Source organism: Amblyomma maculatum, chromosome 3, assembly GCF_055883805.1.
Source record: "Amblyomma maculatum isolate TAMU_Amacu chromosome 3, ASM5588380v1, whole genome shotgun sequence".
Taxonomy (NCBI): domain Eukaryota; kingdom Metazoa; phylum Arthropoda; class Arachnida; order Ixodida; family Ixodidae; genus Amblyomma; species Amblyomma maculatum.
The window spans coordinates 174,162,793-174,186,403 of record NC_139346.1 but is presented as its reverse complement, the minus strand read 5'-3'; the positions used below and the strand labels follow the sequence as shown (position 1 = coordinate 174,186,403).

The 23,611-nt window shown below is 46.9% G+C and overlaps 1 protein-coding gene across 1 annotated transcript in view; it reads right to left on the bottom strand.

Annotated features, from left to right (window-relative positions):
• Positions 1 to 23,611, bottom strand: part of LOC146196995 (uncharacterized) — a 146,935-nt gene that overhangs the window by 120,141 nt on the left and 3,183 nt on the right. The window contains exon 2 of the mRNA XM_084598715.1: positions 2,248 to 2,298. Within this exon, the coding sequence (XP_084454841.1) occupies positions 2,248 to 2,262 (15 nt within the window). The 5' untranslated portion in view covers positions 2,263 to 2,298. The remainder of the gene's footprint in view (positions 1 to 2,247; positions 2,299 to 23,611) is intronic.

Genomic DNA, 23,611 nt, shown 5'->3' with positions numbered 1-23,611 from the left:
TTTTTGCAAACTTTCACGAATGTTGCAACTATTCATCCAGCGCATACGCATTGTGCTGTGCGAAAAGACTTGTACGAAGCATTGTTATAATTCTATGCTCCCTTACGCATCATTTTTCCGGCCACCATGAAGTCGCATAAGCTAGTAGACCCGTTCGAATGGTATCGTCTGCGAAGACGTAAATTTCTAGAATGGATTCGGGAAGCACGTTTGTTGTAGGTAAGTCAAAATAATAAAACATATTCTCCTATTATGAAGGCAGGCCTACACACCACTCACACATCTTAAAATAATTACAGTAAGACGCTATAATAATATTTCATGTTTGTATATGTCACCTCTGTTCATTTTACTTAAGCAACTTACTTTGAACGAGGTGTTCATCCCAGCAGAATTAATGTATATAAAATATTAATCCCTTTTTCGGACATTGCTCCCTGCACCGGTTTAGAAAATCCTTGTACATTTTTCTTCTTAAACATAAAATTTGCCATTATTCCTTGTTGTCCATCGTGAACAAGACTGACCTACGTGTACAAATTCTCCAATTACTACAGGTTGCGATCGGCTGTTTTGCTTACGTACTTCCGCACTCATTTCCAGCGGGGATATCCAGTTATACAACTTCGTATCTATAGGTAGGAATGTTAGAATCCGTTTATCAGAACCAGCGTTGCACCATGCTTGTCAAAACTAAGCAGTTAATGGCGCATCTCAAGTTTTAAATCACATTTACTGGAAGGATATCCCCCGTTGCTGTCTTTTAGACCATTTTCGCTCCTTGGGGTACATTACCGGCTAAACTATATGACCGAGAAGCGAGCCCTGCAGCCTCTTTACTTTTGGCAAAGGCGGTACTACGTAGCGCTATAGAACTGATTGATTACTTGAAATGAATTACATTTTGTGTAATCATATAATTAATCGATTAATTTTTCAAACAGTACCATTACTCATATTTCAAACAACGTTTTTTTTGGGGGGTGGGGGTCCGAACACACGTAATCAGTAACTATATTTGTTGTAACCAATAGTACAGCTTTGCGTACCTTACCTTGGTGTCAAACGCGGGTGTTAACGAGTGAGGGAGGGGGGGGGGGATGTTACCTACTTCCCCCGTGATGGAAATTTCGGATGTTTCCCATCGCCATTGGGAGGTCCCCAATATTCGTATTAGGTTAGACATCGATATTTGTCAAATTCTGACAAGGTCAAAGTTTAGGGAATCCGGGGCCATATTTTGGGGGTAGCCCATCCCAATTCGGAGATCATCACTATTTTAGCCATACTCGATTAAGTTCATCGTTAATTTTGATCCAAATTTAACGAGATCAAATTCTGTGTGTTCAGGGGGTCGAAATTCGGGCGGCACATCCTAATTTGCAGGTCACCATTGAGTTGGCCATGCTCGAATTAGATTATAATGTCAAATTTGGGTAAATTACCTAGTTATTCTTGCAGACACGCTTTGTCCCGACTTAATTCCTCAATTAATTATTTATATACCCAATCATTTAAACGTTTCCCTGATTTAATTGCTATATTTACTAATGTGTTTAATGAACTGTTATTACCCAAGCAGTTGGTGATTGACAGTTTGTCCGGACGCGCTCTGTCCACGCTAGCCATGTGCCAAGAAATGCTTTCGCATTAGTAATGCTGCCAGTGCTTATGTTCGGGAATGCGGTTTCGTCCTTAAGGACAGGGCTAGCCGTGAGCAAAAGTGGTATACAACACTCAGCAAGTGACAGAACTCGGGAAAAGTGCATCGTAAACTGCATTGTAAATGTTCACCTTTCTATTTCAGGCCCAATTTTAGACCGAAAATTTTAACAAACAAAAAACAATATACCCCTAGAGTAAAATCTCTGGTATCAGGGTGAGGTACGCTAGGCGCTATACGCAAGCCCCATGGGTGCCTTTCTCAGCAGCCTTCCCATCTGTATTAATTGTTTGTTATCCCCAGTGAACTAGCTGAGTCGAAATTGATGCATCAACATCGATATTATGGTCGCTTATGAGTCAAGTAAGCAACCATTTTGACCTGCATGGCATTTGTCTTTAGTTCACTTTTCTTCAACCTTTCAAATCCGGAAACATATCTAGGCAGACCTTCAAAATTATTTACAAGATCACGCGGTGTCGAGTCATGGTATTCCTTCAGCCGTATTTTGGAGCACATCTTTAAATTACCACACTCAATTTGGAGCACCCAAGGAAAAAAAATAATGAAGTGGCACTCAATACCTGGCACGTCTCCATGTCGCAAGGTTCCACGTAGACTTCTTCCACGACGATCTGAAAAGATACAAAGGGAAAAAAAAAAGTTATGATGTGAACAAAGGACTGAATGGTAACCGGGAAATCATGATAACGTGATTATGGCTTACGGCCAATCGAAAGGGAGCGCACGACTATGCAGGGAAGATGGTTCCCAATAGCCCCTCGTAATGTACATACTCCATTTTGAGAAGCGGTTGATTCATGAGCAATTAACTCGCGAAATCTTGACTTTGAAATTAACAGATCCAGGAGTTGTTAATTAATCATTTGTCTATTATAAATCAACCGCCACTATTTTTGCGAAGTGAAACTGCTCATCCACAAACCTTGAACTTATTCGTTTTCGCTCTGTATTAACCTCAATTCGGGCTCTCCGTGAAATCTGTTAAACAGCCTGGTACCTCAGTTGGGAGAGCAGGGGTATCGTCGCAGACTCTATATTCCAAGACATAATTTCATTGTCTCCAAATTATTAAGATATCGCGAAATTGCAATGTGCTTCTTTTCAAGCAAATAAGTTGCGACGAAGAGTCCAAGTAGATGTCAAGCAAAACTCCTCATTAAGGAGGGGGAACTTATTAACAGCTTAAGAAATTCCTGTAAAGATATTGGAACGAAAAACTGCTGAGCATACCCACTCGACAAAGACATATACGTGAGAGGTTCGTTTTCTTCAAGCCTCCCTAGAGCCTAAAAGATATCACAAGTCGAGAAGATGGAGCAACCAAAAGACAAGCACGCTTCGGAGTAGTGGCTGCTTGGTTGACACACAGTTTTTACGGGAAGGGCGTGACATAAGCACACCTGGCAGAAACACAACAGCGTGCTCGTGTTATGTTTCTTCCACAACGTCCTGTTTTTATCGCGCCCTTCTTCCGCAGACAAGCGCACACACGTACACCAATTCTCTGATAAGCTGTTCCCAACAAAAGTAAGCTGGAACATGGTTTTGTATATAACTAAATAAAGAAAACAAACTCGCACAAGTGTTCATTATATTCTATGTCGGATGCGCAAGGCGTCAATCTTCAGAACCGAATGTCAATACCATGATGATTCCTTGAGTTCTGGATACATGAAATCGCTACAGCAACGTCTGTGCTATGAGCTTGTCTTTGGAAAGCAAGAAGGGTTGGGCGTTCTTGTATTATTTCATACTGCACAAGAGGTAGGTGCTACACACGATGTTCTGCACAAAATCCATGTAGAGTGAAGTTTCCTGGAAGCAACGGACGCGTAAGTGTTCAGGATTTACGTGGTGCACAGCTCGAGGAAAGTTAGGCAAACAGGTTCCGTAGAGTACGCAACAGGCAGCCAGAACAGACAGGGAGAAAGTGGCTGAGGCGGATGAAGAGTGGCCTCGTAAAGGACAACCGACGAATGGACTTTGTTCTTAACCATTTTTTGTCGTCGTCGTTGTCGTCATCTGTACACAGCCTGTTCTAGGCTTAGTCTAGAAGAGGTCCAAGCTTCACTGGAAAGCTCACTTCTGGAGGGAATGAATAAGACACAGTGAACAGAACACACAACGTGTATCTGCATGTCTTTCAGGAAACCGTTCTCACATCGTCTTCAGCCCCCTCCTGTCTTCTGTTCTCTGGTTAAACGCCTGCGTCAACAGTGCTGTGAGCTTCATGGGCAAAAAAGAGTATGTACCTCTTCAACCTCAAGTGCTTACTATAGCAACGAACTAGGATGGAGACGCACACTGTGGAGCAGTTTTTGCAAACTTCTAGCGGCTGCGCTTCAAAGAACCACAACCATAACTAATCGGAAACGCAGCGAGGAGAGCTGAGACAAAAGGCGTTTTACTGAGATGTCCAGTCCCGTATTGCGACCGCAGAACAGCTCTTAAGCGCTTTGCCAGAGCTCTCGTGGATGTGGTGAACCTAGAGCGGTGAACTCAGCCAGTCCTCTCACGATAAGAGAGGTTTTGAGCAGGTATTTGAGACAGGCACTGGATAACGGTAGTTTTAAAGTGCGGAAGCTCCGAGTGCAAAAGAGCCTTCAGAGTATCACGTGCAGTATTCGCTCGTTCTGCGGATGTAAGGCAAGCAGTGAACGTTGAGGAGGGACTTCAGTTTGAGTGGCTTGCAAATACGTCCCGTTTATAAGAGGGAGAATGAAGGATGGGGTGCCGATAGCCTGGGTCGATTCGGATGCTGTTCTGAGAGGAAACAGAGGGAAAGATTACACGTAATAGTTTCACAATTGTGAACGAGTTAGCCGATGTCACGTCTGATTCGGTCCCTGGGCAGCTGTCCAGCGCTGTACAATTTCTCGTTTTTATGAAGCTGGTGCTGCGCCGCTGGGGTGGCGCAGTGGTAAGACGTCCGACTACTGTGCCGGCGTACCCGGGTTCGACTCCGACCGCGGCGACTACGTTTCGATGGAGGCGAAACGAAGAGGCGTCCGTGAGCTGTGCGATGTCAGCGTTGTTGTTGTGGCTGTAGGAAGAAGGAAAAGAAAATGCACGGGCCTGTTACTGGCTCTGTAGCTGAGCCACCTCCGCTGCCTCGTGCGGACAGAAAAGAAAATAGACAAGAAAGAAAAAATAAGAGGGAGAGAAAGAGGCGCGCCGCAACAACAGCCGTCGTCCACCACCCCCGGAGTGGTGGCGGGTGCAATGACGGCCTACAACAGATAAAAATTCAGTGGCAGGCTAGCCTCTGTCTTTCTCTCTGGTTAAACGCCTGTTTAAACGCCTTTTATGTAGTTTCTTTCCTTTGTTTATCACTGCGGAACTGTACCCACTCCCCTGCTATACGCTGCTGCAGTGTCCCAGATTAATAAATAAAATAAACCATCCTACATAATCGTAGCATGCAAACGTTTCGCGTTGCCGGCAGCATGTCACGTGATGCCAGCTTACATATGAACCTCCTGGCGTATAGTGGCCCCGAAGTGCGCAAGACGAGGCGAATTGCTGGTCACTGGAGGGACTGAAGTGGCAAGGGGTAAAAAGAAAATACCGCAGCTGCTTGTATGCGCCACGGTACAGCATTGTTCCATCCCGCGTCCCGTAATCGCTGTTTCACTGCCTCGATCTATAGCTGTTCCAACAGAGTATCTCGATTGTACAAAATGGCTACGCACACGCCGCGTGCTTTACTCGGCCCCAAGCCGGCGGCCTACTTTCGATGGCAACGCCCCCCTTCGGACACAAACAGCGACGAAGGGCCGTCACAAGAGAAAAGGAAGAGTGTAGGCCTGTTAGGAATTAAGGCCGGCAGAGAGCGCCCTCGCGGCGCGCCTCATCCTAGGCAACAAAACAATCAGAGCTGCGACGCCGCTGACCTCCGACACCTGCGTCGCCATCAGCAGCAAACCGACGCGAGAGGACCATGACGGATGGGATCCAAAATGGCGACCCTGAATGCATGACCCTTCCTCTCTGGCGAGACCAGACGACGGTCGTCTGCTTCATCAGACGGTATTACACGCTCTCGCGCTCGGCACTCCCTCCCACCCTCGACACGTTTGCAGAGCGTCGTCTGCTGCTGTTCCTAGCTCACGCACTGCGTCGTCTGCTCCTCTTCCTTACCGCCGTCTTTAGCGGTTCTCTCCCAACTGTTCCTTTAGAAAGCGACATGACGCGCTTCGCGTGTCGTGATTATATCGCTTTCGATTAAAGGCTCTTAGGCGTGCGCAGGCGACCTGTCTCGCTCTGCGAAAGCCGTAGGGAAAGGAGGTAGACGGGTCGTTTAGGGCGCCATTGTGGTGCTCGTCGGTCGTCTGGTTCGCCTTGTGAAAGGGTCGTTGCTCGAGACTGCGCACTCGATGGTTTTAGACTGGCGAGAACTCGGAAGTACCGCCTAAGGAGTTGTCGGGTGAACCGTATGGCGGACTAGGCCCAATCGGGCATCGAACAGGGCTATGAGTGCTGCAAGGTCGTCGCACGGCACAGGGAAAACGAGCTCCGAGGTTTAAATTGATATGAAAGAGTGGCGCGGATTGTAAGGATGAATATATACTTCCCGGTGTACTTGAGAGTTCGTTCCGGGATAAAGGTATATCCTGAGTGAAAACGGAATGGCAGAGCAGCATGTGCGAGGCTGCAGGAAGCTGCGCGAACTAAAATGATATCGTGGGGGAAAAAAGCAATACAAAAGTCATTCAACTTGCCAGCAACGATGAAAAATATCAGCCCTTCGCGTTGAAAATTACCGGTATGAAAGCTGAAGAGCGATTGCGTCGAACACGGATGCAGAAAAACAAACCTGTCGCACGTTATTGGCGCTTGCCACACAATGAGATATGACGCCCTCGAGGTTTAATAAGGGAGAATCAACGATGTCAGAAAAGGCGGAAAAGCGAACAACTCCCTTTAATTCCCCACGTAGCGCTCAGGTTCACATTCCAATAAGACTCGCTCTTAAGTACGACACCTTCATAACAGTATATTGTGCTTTAGAACATGACCCGCACAATAAACTGGCACACCAATATTATATGTCGTTCTCTTTAGTTTGCCCAACTTGACCCTATCACAAACTTAAAATGCCGCATAGAACTACACTCAGTCGAGATTGAAAGACGGAGTCAGTTTAAAACGAAGTCTGCGGATAACGTATTTTCTTTTCCACGGTGCAGATGTGATTGTGAATACCTTGATTAAGCGTTTATGTATTATTGATTGTAGACTTCGAGGTCAAATTTTACTTCAAACATTTTGAGCGAACAGCGTGCAGTTTTCTTGTTTCCTTTTTCTTTGCACTAATTATTAAAGTTGGTTACCATCATCTCAATCAGCCTATACGTAAATGCAATGTATAATACAACCCCCACCGCATGACCACTAATTTGCCTTCTCTTTAACCCTTCCCGGACAAAATATGACGGAACGTTCTTTACTATTACCATTGTTAGCTTGCGCCGCCTTCGTCTAGGTTCTTCTCTAGTCGTAACGGGAATAACAGACCTCCTGCCATTTGTTTCCCACAGCTGGTTCCCAGTCGAAGTTCATTTGCACTTCTTAATTTCAACTGTATAGACGCGATCAGTTTGCGTTATTCATGCTTTCCACGCTGGTCTCTTTCCATCCTGTGACGTGGCACTGATCATTTTCCTTTCCACACATCACTACATTGCTGCTTCTAACATTGCATCAAGCTATTTTGTTAGTTTTCAAATTGCGCGTCATACGTAAGCGCAGGAAGGAGAGAAAAGACTAGCGTGTTTCTTCTGCGTGATATCGGTAAGTTGTCAAGTCACCTATATATTTAACTACAGTTGAATCCCGCCACAACGAATACCGCCACAACGAAATTTCCGCGACAACGAATAATTTTTTATTCCCCGCGAGTATCCTATAAGAATTAATGGCCTAAATTTCTCTGCACAACGAACCATTTTTGCAGAGCGTTTCCGCTTCAACGAAATTTTCGCGTTCAAAATCGAAACCGAAACTAGTTTTATTGGCGAGAAGTCCAAGTCAAATCCAAAGCCACATTAAGCATGAAATCACGTGATTGCAGTTCCGCCATTTTGGCTTTGTGTCGTGGTCGCGTTGTTCACTCGCTGCCTTTCTCTTCGACAACGACGAGTTTTCATCCGCAGGACACGATGGCAACGCAAGTGAAAAAACGCAAAACTCTTTCCCTTGAGCAAAAAGCTCAAATAATCGCCCAAGCAGAAAGCGGAAGGAAGAAAGCGGCAATTGCTGAAGACTTCGGAATTCCTGCAAGTTCGCTGTCAACGATTCTAGGCAATAAGGACAGCGTGAGAATGGCACTTGCTTCAGGCACATCCTCGAAGCACAAAAAGGTGACGCGGCCCCTCCATGAAGAGTTGGACAAAGCAGTGCATGCGTGGTTTGTGGAAGCACGAGCCAGCAACGTCCCCCTGTCCGGAAGCATCGTCCAGCAGAAAGCCTTGAACTATGCATGCCTACTTGGCATTGATGATTTTAAAGCCAGCATTGGCTGGCTAAACCGTTTCAAGGCCCGCCATAACATCGTTGGAAAAGTGTTGTGCGGCGAGTCAATGTCAGCAGACGTGGACGGAGCAGCTGCTTGGAAGGCGAGTAACATGGCCGGAATTTTAAGCAACTTCGCGCCTGCAGACATTTACAACGCCGACGAGACCGGGCTATTCTACGAGATGTTGCCGGCTAGGACGCTCGACTTCAAGGGGCAGCGCTGTCACGGCGGCAAACACAGCAAAAAACGCATCACAGTGCTGCTTTGCACAAACATGGATGGCTCGGACAAGCGTCCGCCGTTAGTCATAGGCAAAAGTGCCAAGCCGCGCTGTTTTAAGGGAACTCGTAGCCTACCTGTGCAGTACAAGGCGAACAGCAAGTCATGGATGACCCGCGCTATTTTCACCGAGTGGATGATGGCATTCGACCGCGACATGAAGCGGCAGGGCCGTAAAGTTTGCTTGCTTTTGGACAATTGTTCAGCGCATCACTCCGACGAAGTCAAGCTCACTAACACGGAGCTGAGGTTTTTCCCTCCCAATTGCACGTCTGTCTTACAGCCTCTCGATCAGGGCGTGATTCTTAGCCTGAAGCGCGCTTACCGCGGGAGGTTAATTCAGCGGCTGCTTTTTAACACTGAAACCGGCCGAGACACGAAGGTGGACTTGTACGTGGCACTGCAGATTATGTCTGCTGCCTGGAGCACACTGGGGCGCTCAGTAATTGTGAACTGTTTCAGGCACGCCGGATTTGCCGAAGGTCGACCCGTACACTCTGCTGGCCTAACACCAGGCGTTACAGACGACGACGAAGAGGCGTCACCGGCTCCGGGGATCGCGGCCGCCTGGAAAACGCTGGGAGAAATAGGAACCGTGCCGCCTAATCTCGAGCTCGACGAATACATCGGCGCTGACGCTTGTGTTGTTGTTCACGAAGATGTGAGTGATGAGCAGATCATAAAAGCTGCCCGGAATGATAAGGACTCTTCCGATGAAGAAGACGACGACGTACAGGAAGCGCCGGCTGCGGCAACCGCCGTACAGGTGATGGACGCTTTTGATGTCATCAGGAATTTCGTTGCTGTCCGAGACGACGATGTTGCAATGGGTTTGCTGACCGAGTGCGAAAATCGCGTGACGGCGTTGCTCGCCGTGAAGCGTAAGCAAACCAAGCTTACAGATTTTTGGCATTAAACGCCTTTGCTGCTGCTTGGGCAATTCTTTCTGCGTTTCACGTCAAATTTTTGCGATAACGAAGTTCCGCGAGAACGAATTTTTTTTCGTGCACCGTGAATTTCGTTATAGCGGGATTCAACTGTATAGCTATTTACAGATGTCACGCATGTCTCTTTAACATCTCGACACGAATTACGAGCGGAACAATTATCAAAAGACGCGAAGCAACATCAACACTGAAAAACATATAGTATTGCAAGAAGTTAGATCTATAGCTACAAACGGATGCTTTCTTTAATTCCTCTTCCGGATTGGAGTTTACACAAATATAGGGACGTAAGCAATGAAAACGGACTGAACGAAATTCTTTTCCGTGTAAGTTGTAAGTTGCATTAGAGGTTGTAATCACATTCTAGATAAGTAAGCTGAAATATATAAATATTTACTGGTATTCTCAGCTATATAAAAGTAATGCCTGAAGTTAAATAAAGCGACTATGCTCATTTCGACGCAAGTCTTTAGTCGAGATGGAGTATATTGGTGATCACGCCAGAAGTACAGGGCGAAAATAACTAGAAAGAAATAAAGCCTAAAGATTTAGACTAATTTCCAACAATCGACCTGTCCAATTTCTTCTCTTTCCTAGGTCCTTTTTTTTTTTTAATCTGGAATTAGGGTGTTTGAAGAATAATCACAACATGATACCGATTCAGATCTTCCTTCACCTCTCATATAATGCCGTTACCGTGTACTGGTTGACAGCTCTTTTGTAGGCTAGTTCACTCAAGGACCAGAAAAGTCCTGACCGAGGATAACAAACCGACGAAACTACAATTTATTTTTTCTCCTCATTGCAAGGAACAAAGGAGCTATACTGTTCCTTGCAATACATTCACTCACTGTTTGCAGTCTTCAGGCAAAATACGCGAACACCGACGACGATGACTTCAGAACTTTGTTACAGTATGGTATATAGGATATGGGGTTTAGCGTCCCAAATCAACACATAGGACGCCCTGGTGGTGGTCCTGGAAGGCCTTAGATTGACGCTGAAGCCTTGAGTGGCTTTTAACGTGCACTGAATGCTCCCACTACACCGGCGCCTTAGGTTTCGCCTCTGCGGTCGTGGCCGAATCCGCTATCTCGAGCTCAGCAGAACGTCCTAACGTGGACCCTTCCTCCATCCCATGACCTGCATCTTTGCGCACACTCACGCCTGAATGTGCACGCCATCTTTGGGGCTTGGGAAAGCACTGCTGTTGCACTGTGCACGACAAAGGTACTGCCTGCTTTTATCAGCCGCGTCGTTAAACTCAAAAGCGTGCGAACATGTTTGAGCCCTTGTGTACTATTCTTAAGCATTGTCATGCGAATCAGAACGTCAAGAACATATTGCACCTAAGTACACTCCAACCTTCGCCTTCCTATCAGTCCATGCTAGAGTACGGCTAGGAACATGTCTACACCGGCCGATTTCAGCAAAGATGCTGTCATTTAAGTTATCTCTATCTCTCTAGCTACAATATAAGATGGCTTTCACTCTAATGAACAGCTAGAGTGACAAATGATGAGTCGTTACAGCTATGTATTTGCTGCTTACGTGGGTGCTTTCTCGACACACGCACATACACAGACAGACAGACAGTCAGACGCACGCGCAAACCAAACAATGCTGTGCGAAGGATATGATTACGTTCAGCAAAAAGCCGTCAATAGTTATGATTGCAGGGCAAGGATTCTAACCAGGGTGATTTAATAAACGATCACTGCGACGAGAAACGAGGAAGAGGAGGTTTCGGAAGGCGGATACGTAAATCACTAAAAGGAAGTGCGAATTTATCGCCTTAAGTTCACATCTCGACAAGGCTTTGCTGAGAAAAACGAACAGGGTAGAAATAGGCTGAGAATTAAACAGGGGAATGGAAAAGAAAGGAAGTTTGGGCAGAGGCTTCTCTAAGGTTAGACGTGAGCCTGGGCGATATGTACAGCCCCGCTGAGTTCGGTCCCGTGCCGTGCTGCCATCTATACACAAACTAGCCACAGGTTCTGCAGACACCTCTGCACTGGGCCGCGAAGGACTCCAACGCAAGAGAAGAAACTCTGACTTGTGCTTTTTTTTCTATCCGTTATGCACATTCTTGTTTTACGCTCCGCTCTCGAAGCCGCTGTGATCGACCACCAACATTTTGCAAACGGATGCGCGGAGCGTTCATGGTGAGCTCGAGAGGATAAAAAGGTCGCATATGAGCGATTCCATTCGTGTCCGACTACAAAGGACACGCGTCTCTGCACATACCCGATGCAACCCGACCACGAATCTCTAACTGGTGTTTCAAAGTGGACAGTTCCGTCCTTTACGCGTTGCGAAACTACTCTTCTTATGTTTCCTTTTTTTCTTTTTTCCACGAGTTAGGCTGCCGTATGAAAGCGCGTCCGGCGAGGAAGCGCTGTGGCTGGAAGCGGAAGAGTTTTCGCGAATGGCCCCGGTGAAGCAGCAGCAGCAGCACCAAACGCAACAAGGGGAGACAAAGGGTCTCCTCTTCCACACACGCACCGACGGCGCATTGAGGCCGACGACTAGCTCAGATAACGCACTCCGGTCCCCCCCGACCCCCATGCCTTGCAGCCTTTACTGGCGAACGCGCGCACACTCATACCGCACTGTATCCGCACGCATTCGTGTGAGTGCGTTTGCTCCTCATTGTGCACACACAAGGATGTCGCGGTGAGCACCGCTGCGGCGGATTCCCGCAGCACGCATAATGCTCAGCAATGCGAGTGTGACTGGGCGCCACATGCGAGGACCAGGCGTGCAAAGAGAGACCTCTGTTGCACATGGGTGGCCTTCTATACGCGTAGTCTACATAAAAGTATGCAACACTGTGGAAGTTGAAAAGTGAGGAACCCCTAAACATTGATACACGTATAGAGGAAGGATATCTTCAGCACTGAATCGGCGGGCTGCACAGACTGCTCCCTCCCTGATAAAGGTGCGTTTTTAGCGGATCGAACGTGGTAGTTATTAGTAAAGGTACTTCGGTTAAATTCGGCTTGCAACTTAAAAATACCAGTAAGGATGATCGCTATATATCACCCACGGTAATGACCCCTATTCTGCTGTGCAGTGGCATATGGGCACATACGCTTATTGGTGAATTTCTTCATTTTACATTATAATGCATATTATTCGTCATGAATGTAGCTTTGGTAAAGTTTTTAGCGGCCAGAATGATTGGAAATTGAGGAAAGGCTATTGCTGTTTATACGAACGCTTTTGTTTCTTACTTTCTCAGCCGTAAGTGGTCGAATAGCTGGCTAATAAAAAGTAGTGTCGGTAAAGAACTGTTGAGGCCTGAAAACACTGTTTTCAGATAAGTCACAAAGCCCAGTACATGCGTTCATGTCTTCGTAAATTCGTAGCTGCTGTCTGAGGTTTCATAGTATCCACAGCGTTGCACTGTTCTGTAGCGACAGATGTGGGCTGCAGTGTGTGTGTAGTACATCAAGAGCGGGTGCAAAAAGAGGAAGGAAGAGGACGAATGGAAGGGGGCGTGTACAGCAGAGACCACTGCCGGCAGCGCTGTCGGTCAACAATGGGTCTGACCTAGGAAAAAAAGTAGGAAGCAAGAAACCAAAGGAGTCAAGAGGGCAAAACGCGAATGAACGTTTGTGGCAACGCAGCGTAACTACGAGGAATAAAGAGTCGGTTGGCCGACCGACAAACCGACCGCTGGGCAGGACGCCGCCGCATCCAGTCGCGGCAGGGTGTCAGAACCGGGAAGGCGACACTTGCGGGCGAGGGGGCGGACACTACCACGCCAGTTTAGCTGTAGCAGGAACGCGGGAGAGCCATCGCAGAAAAAGAGAGAGGGAGAGACGAGCAAAAAGAAGCTTCGCTCAGATGGACAAATCGACCCTACGGAAACATGCATGACATCTCTTACGGAGATTAATTATCGCGACTGGAGCTAAGATGCCGATGCTGCTAAATGTACAGACTTTGCCAGAAGTTTGGAGCCTAAAGGGCTTGCCTCTGAGCCACACCGGAGGCTTGTAATGCATTTCCAGTTATTCAAATCTCTTGTTTTTTCTTTTTTTTTTAGTGCGAACGCACTATTCCATGAGGTCTAACAGGACCTTCAGGATGTGCGCCACAGATACTGCGCATTTCTTCAATGAAGACGATGTGGTAAAGTATCCCGTGTGCTGTGCGATGTCAGTGCATGTTCTGAACATCAGGGTGCCAAGGGGAGGAGGTTGCTTTGTAAGCGACAGTCGGACACCCGCCTATATATAGTAGGTATAAGTATTCCTCACCGCGGCGCCCGTCTCTCTCAGTTGTGCTCACTTGGGAGGAGTTGCGCAAATCCCGCTGCGCCCGTTCGGGGGAATATCAAGCTGTAACGCCATCAATTTGGGGAAGTGATTCGTGATTCAGTTCAAAATGTGCAACGAGGTATAACCTGTTCAGTGGAGTTCACCGCAGTTCGTTCTACAGGGATTCAGCCGACGCCAGTCTCAACAGTCTAAGACCCTTTGAAGAAGATTTTATCTTCGATAACCCCGAGGCCTTCCACTGCATCTTCCCTCAAGGCTAATGCACCGCTTTGGGGTAGTAAACCGCACAATTTTAATTGAAGCTGAATGTTTCTGCTACCTCGCTGGTCGAACAGGCTACGTTTGTGAAAGCGAAGGTTCGCGTCGCTTTCACAGATATGCGCCGCGGCAGCTCATTCGGCTTGCGCGTTTTATTGATGACAAACTATTTAGCTCGCAAGCGAGTAAAGATGCTATAAACATAATTAGACAATGCCCTGACTTCCCCCAGACACACACCTTACCGGCCTCACCAGCTGCCCGCATGTGAAGGACCTGAATTGACGACATAGGCCACTATGACGTGAATGCCACGGAAGAGATTTTTGAAAACAATTTTTTCGGCGGCACACATACACATGCTCAGCGGTGCGTATGAACTTTGGGATCGTGATGACTTCCACGCCGTACATCATGCACGGTAGGATACGTGACCGCCATCTTATGGGTCAGCGAGTCATCTTTGTTCACTTACTTCAACGGCTCACTCGATTCGCTGCCCTTGCCTGTGAGAAACAGCCACTGGCCGGGGCACACTTCCTTTCTTCTTGTGCTGCTTCATTCATCTTTTTGTTCTGTTTTCTTTTTGCATTGGACTTGACAACAAGCATAAGAAAAGGTGAAGTTCACACAGCCGGCTTTAAAATTCCTCCGCACATCTAGTTTCGTTTCTTTTCCTGGTTCGGTTTTTCTTTTAGCTCGTTTTCGGTCACCCTTATTGTCAGAGTGAGCAGGCATAACTGCAGCCAGCGACGCCGAAGTCTCCTGTCGGGGTACCCCTCTCTTCCGGTATACAGCCTCGTACGGGTCCCGAATGATGGCTGCCTCGCGGCCCGGTCGACCGTGAAATGGAAGAAAAGTACCCCCAAGGTGTCCTCTAGTGAGAAATTGCCACAGAAGAAAAGATAGACCGGTTGAATGCTTTCTTCTGGCAATAGCAAGGCGAGCAGTGCCGGACGTCACCTTATACTGGCGAGCCTAATGGTCCCGCGAAGATTTTCTTTTTTTTTTTTTGCATTCCCCTCCTCTTCGTCCATCCTCATTTTTATATATATATATATATATATATATATATATATATATATATATATATATATATATATATATATATATATATATATATATATATATATATATATATATATATATATATATATATATATATATATATATATATATATACGTATAAGCGGGAGCGCGCTTGAAAACGACAACCCTTGCAACAGCCGCAGTAAGCAGCAAACCTCTGGATCCTTGAACTCTAACGGATAGGAGGAGATCGTCCACAGGTATGCACAAGATAGACCACACACGAATCCTTACCCGCTAAGTTGGCTTACTGAGTGATGGCGATCTCGAAATGAGCTCAGTGTCGTGAATGGATTCCAGGATATTGCACGCGCAGTGAGTGTGAACGCAAATATCTACGTACATTATCATTTCTGTCCACCGAAAAGACACACGTGGGTGAAATGAACTCAACTGAACTCGGAGGGTCGGCTTACCTTTGCCCAGTTGCACCCACTTCCTAACCCACTTCTCACTTCTTTGTCCACTCATTACCTACTTATATAAGCCCCAAGTATCTGGTAGGTCGACTATAAAGGTCCTAGCCAAGTCGATTCCCTCATCATCATCATCCTCATCAGCCTGACTATACCCACTGCAGGGCGAAGGCCTCTCCTATATTTCTCTAATTAACACGGTTCTGTGCTAGCTGCATCCACTTGACCCCTACGAACTTCTTAACCTCATCCGCCCACCTAACTTTCTGCCGCCCCCTTCTACGCTTTCCTTCCCTTGAAATCCAGTTTGTTACCCTAAGCGACCATCGGCTATCCTCTCTTCGCACTACATGTCCTGCCCATGCCCATTTCTTCTTCTTGATTTCCACTAGAACATCAGTAACTTGAGTTATTTCTCTGACCCACTCTGCACGCTTCATATCTCTTAATGTTACCCCTATCATTTTTAGTTCCATAGCCCTCTGCGTTGTCCTCAACTTAAGTAGAACCCTCTTGGTTAGCTTCCACGTTTCAGCCCCATAGGTGAGTACAGGTAAGATGCAACTGTTGTATACTTTCCTTTTGAGCGATACCGGTAAGCTGCTAGTCATAATCAGTGAGTGCTTGCCAAATACCCTCCATCCCAATCTTATTCTTCTTGTTATTTCCTTTTCATTGTCCGGATACGCGGTTACTACCTGTCCTAGACTCCTAATTCCCTACTGTGACGGAATCTGTCCCGCCGTGGCGCAACGCCACTACACCATTTATCTAGTCAGCCTTATCCAGTTCTCAAGGCGTCGTTTGGTTGTCTCCACAGCCACAGCCCTCTCATACCGCTGTGTCGCATCCCTGTCCACCGCAGCGTCTCCTTGCGAATGTCCTGACGTGAACCCCAGCAACTGCGGCAAATTCGACCCACTAATATGACATGGCAAGAGCACTGGGCAAGTCATCACTATATGTCCGATTTTCTCTGTCTCCCGCCCGCACGTTACACTCAAGACAGGTACTATGATGGTGAAGACGATGACGATGCTGACTGTGATGCTGAAGCCGTTCAAAACCAGAGAAAGTACCCAAATACCGCAGAAAGTTCAAGCAAGCTCCATCGCTACGTGCGGTAAGCGCCAAGGTGGACGTTGCTAGAGAGCGGCGTAAAGCATGTCGTGTTATATATAAAGCACTACGACGCAGTCGACGGCCTCACACCTGAGCCGCGCGAATGGATAACGCGAGTGTCTCGTGTGTGACCGACCTCCCAGCCTGCGTGCCCCAACGCTGCAAGAGGCGGAAGCCATACCTGTGCGCGGACGGAAGCCGCTTCTGTGGCGCCGTCCAAAACCGATCCGTTATGGGCGCCTTACTTTTTGCACCTTTCTTCTTCCACTTTTTCTTATTTATGCTTTCATTCCTCGGTTCCGTCACAGCTGGCTCTGTCCGCCTTTCTTTGGAGAGGGGACGTTGCCATCATCGTCTCTTTCCCTACGTTTTCTTTTTAATTTTTTTTTTCTTTTTGCTGCCTTTTTTTCGTGATACGAGGGGCGCAACTTTCGGGGCTGCCGCTTAGAGACGTGCCGCGGGGTAAAAAGCGAGCGACCTGTCTACCGGTCATGCAACGTTGTTTCGTAATTCCACGTCACTTGCCCCTCTGCTATGGCCCGGTCGCATACCCCCCCCCCCCCCTCCCTTCTCCCCCACTTCCCAAGTCTCTCACTCTGTTTTAGGCCGCACTATCCGAATTTGTGCGCACGGAGACCGCCAGAACAATGAAGGATGGAGAGAGAAGGGGCGAGAGTGAAGATACAGAGTTGCATGTGGGAATTTTATTTTATCTTGTCCTCGAACACCCATGCACCACAAGTACAATGGCTACACTTTTATAATTTATTCCTTCATAGATACTTCCTCGTAATGTCCGATGCCAAGAAGCCCTTAGAAGGCGATTGGTTTGCCGCGGTTCGCGCCACTATGCTTCCCCAAAACGACACTGTGGCCGTAAATTCGACCTTGTGATGACAAACGGGAGCAGTGCGAAAGGGATGAATTAAGGAAGAGTATAAGCACCACAAACACGTATGTTCTAATCACTAGGCCGCTGCAACGATATTTTATGTTTTCGTGTATTTAGTAGTTGAAGGACGCTTGTGGTTTCTTAAATAAATGCTTTTCTCGCACGCGCTGTTGGCTCTGAGTAATTTAATCACGAGAACAACCACGTGCATAAGACTGTCACTTTAAGTATACAGCTTCACCGAAGACCAACCAAAAGACCACGGCCTCCAACCTGTATGCAAACCATACCAGCACAATACTGCCAATCGTATTGTCAGCCTGCAAAGCGACGCCTAATACATAAACGTCTAAATATGCAAGGCTTGGTCTCTGCGAAATCTGGAAAACGGGTTATACTCTTCCTTTGTCTTGAACCCCCCCACCCCCTTTCTCTGTATTGTCAGCCACGTGTTTAATGCCTCCAGAACTCTTATCGTGAGCGCTCATAATCTGCTTATCGTGCTAGTAGTGACCGTATGTTTTGCCAGCACTCGCAGGCCAACCATGCATCGCTCTTCTGCAAAAAAAAAAAAAAAAAAAAAAAAAAAAAAAAAAAAAGTTTTGCCAGTTTGAAGACAGAGTAATTGTCCGTTGTAAGATATAAACTGTTGACCAGACTCTCCTCATTTTTTTCTTTCCGTCATTTACTCCGGCGTATTTCTTTGTTTTGGTTTTCTTCCGTCCTTCAGTTATCTTCCATCACCTTCCATCACCTTCCATCCTTCCTTTCTCTCTAGATTCCATCTTTTCTTTCTTCGTCGTTCCTCATTATTTCTTCCTTTATCTCTTTTATGGCTGTCGATTGCTCAGCATGCGGTCGCAACTTCGATCCTGGCTACGCACGGCTGCTACATTTGGGTGCCCGTGAAACGGAAGGGCACTCGCGTAGCTACTCAGAGACACTGGAGCCCACCATTACGGCGCTCCTTCATTGTTCTTCATAAGTAACCAAATGCCTAAGAACAATCTTTTGTTGTTGTTGTTGTTGTTGTTGTTGTTGTTGTTGTTGTTGTTGTTGTTGTTGTTGTTGTTGTTGTTGTTGTTGTTGTTGTCGTCGTTGTTGTTGTTGTTGCTGTTGTTAACATGGTATAAGCAAATACAAAAACAGCCTCTCCTTCAACAGCGTTGTATACCACAGCCTCACGTTGACAGCGACAAGATGATCCTGAGCACGTGACAGCGACCTCCGCGTGACTTCCCCTGACCGCGCGGCCCAGATTTTAGCGCATAGGAAAGAAGCAGGTAGGTAGACAGGTAGGCGGTGTGCATCTGTCGTCGCTCTAGAGGATCTGGAGCACTGAATTAATTTGGTCCAGCAAGCAGCACGCGACACTGTTGACACAAGCAGACACGATCCGCTCGCTGCTGGCTCCCGACGTCGCGTAACGCGTGCATTACGGGAGCGGGCGACACGTAAGGGGGCGAGTTGATTGAACTTTCTCGCCCAGAATCAAGGACGAGTCGGCTCAACCCACTTTTGCTCGCACACGTTCGCTTTCCGAAGAGGAGGCAGTCGCCGCTCTTGCACTCTCGAGGCTGAAGCGAGCCTAAATGCTTGGCACCTTTGGAAAAGGAAGATGTCCGCCGTTCACACTTGGCCGAACACCTTTCATTCATATGTTAGTGACGTAAATAGTCTCATGCAGGTTATTTTTTTGTGTGTGTGGTTTATGTTGCTATGAACGGCCGTTTTTTATACCTAATTTATTCTAACAACGTACAGGCCCACGGCTGTAGGTTTGTAATCACGAGTACGTAGTTAGGAAGAAATTTAATAAAAAAGACAAAGGATATATTTATGGTACAACTTACGCTTTTTGGTCATCGAGGGGTCGCTGTGAAATAAAAAAAATATGTTTCCCCAAAGTCTTCTTTAAGGGTGCGTACGAAGGACTTTCGAATGCACAGATAATGTGTCCCTTGTGGGAGCTACCACTTAATAAGCAATAATGAGGGTCCTCGCTGACAGTTGTTTGGCCTCAGTGAGTGAGTGAGTGAGTGAGTGAGTGAGTGAGTGAGTGAGTGAGTGAGTGAGTGAGTGAGTGAGTGAGTGAGTGAGTGAGTGAGTGAGTGAGTGAGTGAGTGAGTGAGTGAGTGAGTGAGTGAGTGAGTGAGTGAGTGAGTGAGTGAGTGAGTGAGTGAGTGAGTGAGTGAGTGAGTGAGTGAGTGAGTGAGTGAGTGAGTGAGTGAGTGAGTGAGTAAACTTTATTGAATTAAGACAAAAACAAAGGGAACGTAAGTGGGTCCTTAGTCGAGAGCCACAAAAATGATTTAAAAAAAGGATTAAGCATCCGGAAGGACCCTGTTGATATGGCACACGAGGGCCCTCTAACATGCCACGAGAGAGAGAGAGAGAGAGATTTGGGGTTAAGAAAGGACTTGAGGGAGGCCTCAGTGACGGTTCCTTAGCTCTTTACTCAACAGTGTGAAAAGAAAGAGGAGAAGAAACGAGGTATATGGTGGGAATAAGAATGAGGACGTCGCAAATTAACGGGTCACGGCCGCAGTGTCGAGGAACCGCGAACTGCACGCAATGATTTCCAAACCTCCTGCCTTGTCCCTAGTAATAATATAACCGCGCTGATAATGTCCTGGGGTCAAAATGGTGCACAGAAGCGGCCAACACCCGTATTTGGTACGCCCGGGCCAAATCGTCACGTGATGCGCTGCCTTCGATGTGGGACATTCACGAAGTGAGCCAATGTGCTGCTGTCAGGTTCGCCTAACCTGTGAGCACCAAACGAGCTTGTATATAACCTCTACAAAAAACACGAAACGAGTTTCTCAGAGACGTTCACCCTAACGCGGACTGCACACAAAAAGCATAGAGCAGTATAACAACAAAGAAGGAACGCTTGTCATGTCCTCTCCTCGTCCTCTGCAGTCACTGCACTGCGCTTTCTGCTTGAATATGAACCAACATACCAAACATATTTCCCCTAACGCGGTCACCTCATTTATTTTTTAATAAATAATTGGTCAGGGATTTATTGAATCCTGGGACTGTGTATATGTGTTTCCACTCGGGTGAACGGGCGCACTCATCAAAACAGGCCGATCTTCAACGTACAGTTTTCCACTTTGGGATGACCGTTTCAATTAACTTGTGCGTACGGATTTCACAGCCTCCCCTAGGCAGTATAATGCCCCTTTTCGTCATGGCCCGCAATAGCCCGAAGTCACAAATAAACGTTTGTGGATTGTAAGGACGTGAACTATATAGGTATCACGCTTTGCTGAGATCCAAGCGCGAAACACAATGGATAGAAACGCAGATGAAGTCGCAAGGCTGTCATAAATGTGATGCGATATCGCGAGCCCATTCATTCAACACTGCTTCACTGCGACAAGGCTTAGGAAATTGAAAAAATGTGATTAATTGATTTGAGGTGCAATGGAAATCCATCCTTTTTATACCATCAAACTTGAGGGCCACACCTTGTGCTTCTTCATGATTTTTCAGTAGTACGTTCAGTTCACATAACGTACCTAACAGTGAGCTATGGCCCGCAATCAATCAATCATCAACGTGTCTAACAGTGAGCTATGGCCTGCAATCAATCAATCATTAAATTAATCAAACAATCAATAAATAATTCAGACAGTATATCAATCAACTATTTAATCGATTATTCCGCCACAAAAAGCACTTATGACTGCACGAGAGAAATAATTAACGTACGAAAGACATACTCGACGAACAAACGAAAGTACGTAAGTTTATCGAAATTCTTAGCATATAATGTGGACAGATGTATATAAAGTTAGAGGATACCACCAACGCCAAAGGTACAGGAGAAGATCCCACTGGGTATAAAAAGCCGCCGCCATGGGTGTCTCAGCGGGAGAGAGAAAGCAGAAAGAGCGTGCTATAGCTTCTAGCTCAGCGTTGTAGTTCCCAGCGCCGCTACACCTCCACACCTTGACACCCAGCATGCCGTGGGAGAACCTATTTCGGCAGTCGCAGTACGAGGGGGAGGGGTGCGGGGTGCGGAAGGTCTCCTGGTACCGACGGACCCCCAGAGTCTTCCGCGGCCGAGTCGAAGCAGGAAGGTCGCATGCAACATGAATCTACCCCATGTAGTGGGCTCTATTAGCTACAGTTCACGGTTGACTGAGAGACCTGACCGAGCTTGCATGGGAAGTAGACAACAAAGGTTTTGCTGCGCCCTTTCTATTGGTTGGCTTAAGTTATTTCGTTTCTGCGCATCAAAGCTCCAGGGTGTGTTAGGAGTACCACGGGAATAATTCAATTATTCATTATAATTGCTCGATTACCCTATTTTGCTTTACCCTATTTTGATTTCTCGTATCTCAATTACAATATATGCCTGCTAGATGTAGAACTGTCATGGCTCAGTAAATAAACGTCGAAAAATCGAGCTTCTAAAGTACTTGTAACCTGCTCAGGTTAATTTTTAGTCGAACACTTTACTAGTAAAAGTTGTAATATTCAGACTGAAGATGCTAATTTCTCAACCTAATTTCTGAACATCGGCGCATCTAGTGAAATTTGAGCAGCATAGTGCCTAACTTGCAGTTCTCCATTTCCGTTGTGGTTTAATTTAGTCTGAGATATTTTTCCGCATCAGTGCCGCTCTCTTGTCATGAGTGCCTTGACTGCCTTGTCATGGCTCACCTGTTCCTTTGCAAGCTCGGCTCAATATATAGTTTACAAACTCTTCCCCGTTCTTCACCCGCTGGCTGGCTCACAGTCTCAGGTACCCCTTCGTTTTACATTTAAGAACGCCCATAGTATACAGAAGACCTGTGTAACACATTGGTGCTGGCACTTTATATTTTGCTCACACCTTGCCCAAGGCTTGTTTTCTCGAACTAAGATCTGGCGAACTCAGTTTTATGAGCCATCATCTGTTTAGTAACTGCGATAATTAAGTGAGCAACGTTTTGAAAAATGTACTCTCTCAGCATCCGACAGCTAGCATCACGAACGCAAAGCGGTCAGAATGCTAGCACACGATCCAAAAGCCGAGCCTTCGAGATGTCTTGCCTTCACTACTGCGTAAAACTGTTTAACCCGCCGCGGACGCAAGCTCGAAGCCTCCTCTGGAAGGCTTGTCGAGTTCCGGAACGAAGCATTCCACGCAACGCTGAGACGTCACTGCGTTTACCTTTGTTCTATATAATGTTGCAACGCCAGCACCCGATGAGCCGGACGCCAGCATAAATACCTCCGCTGATAACGGCGTTTATAAACATACCGTGCAAGGAGGAGCTGAAGCTGCGCAAACATGTGTATACTCCACGGGAAGGCGTGAGCGAGGCAGGGGAAGTCGTCCTGTACACGGACAAGGCACGTAGCAAAGCTAGGCGAAAAGCAACCGCGAGGAAGTTGTGCCGGTACACTCTTCAAAGCCACGCGTCACGTCACCGCATCTCCGCTGGCGAGGCAGGTGCGCTGCAACACACACCGTGGCAGTGCTGCGGGCACCCATGCGCGAGCACGGAGTGTCACAAAGCGCATTCTTCCGTATGTATACGCTACACCACAGCGCAAGGGAGCACCGATGATGGACTGAGCTTGGCACAAAGCTTGACGCAAAGCGCCTGAGCATAGCATTTCAAGCTTCCTTTGCTTAAAAAAATTCTCATTCTCATAGGGTTACGTTACTGAAAACGTTAGCGCGTAACAGGCGGTTTTGAGGAATCCTAAAGTAGCCCTGATCAATTGAAATGTTATTCAGAGGCGGGGGTCATAAAGACTAAGAAGGCGGAGAAACTGGCGCTCATTGGGATGAGCTGTCTGGCCATGCCCGTTATGAATGAAATTCTGTTTTGATGAGACGGTGTTAAAAGGCCCCGTTCACCAAAAATCCGGCACCAGTGGCGTTGGCGTTGCGAGAAAAAAAAGCACCAGCATGGCGCTGGCAAGCGTTAGCTGCAGCAACTGACATGACCGAGGACTATACCTCGACGTAGTGTTCCAGGGGATTAAGTTTTTCTGAAGCTGCTAACTCTGAACTCTCCTTTCATATGGGAGGATGATATCAGAATCACCCTGTACGCTATCGCGTCATACACTTAAAGCCGGAGCTTAACTGTCCCTCATAATT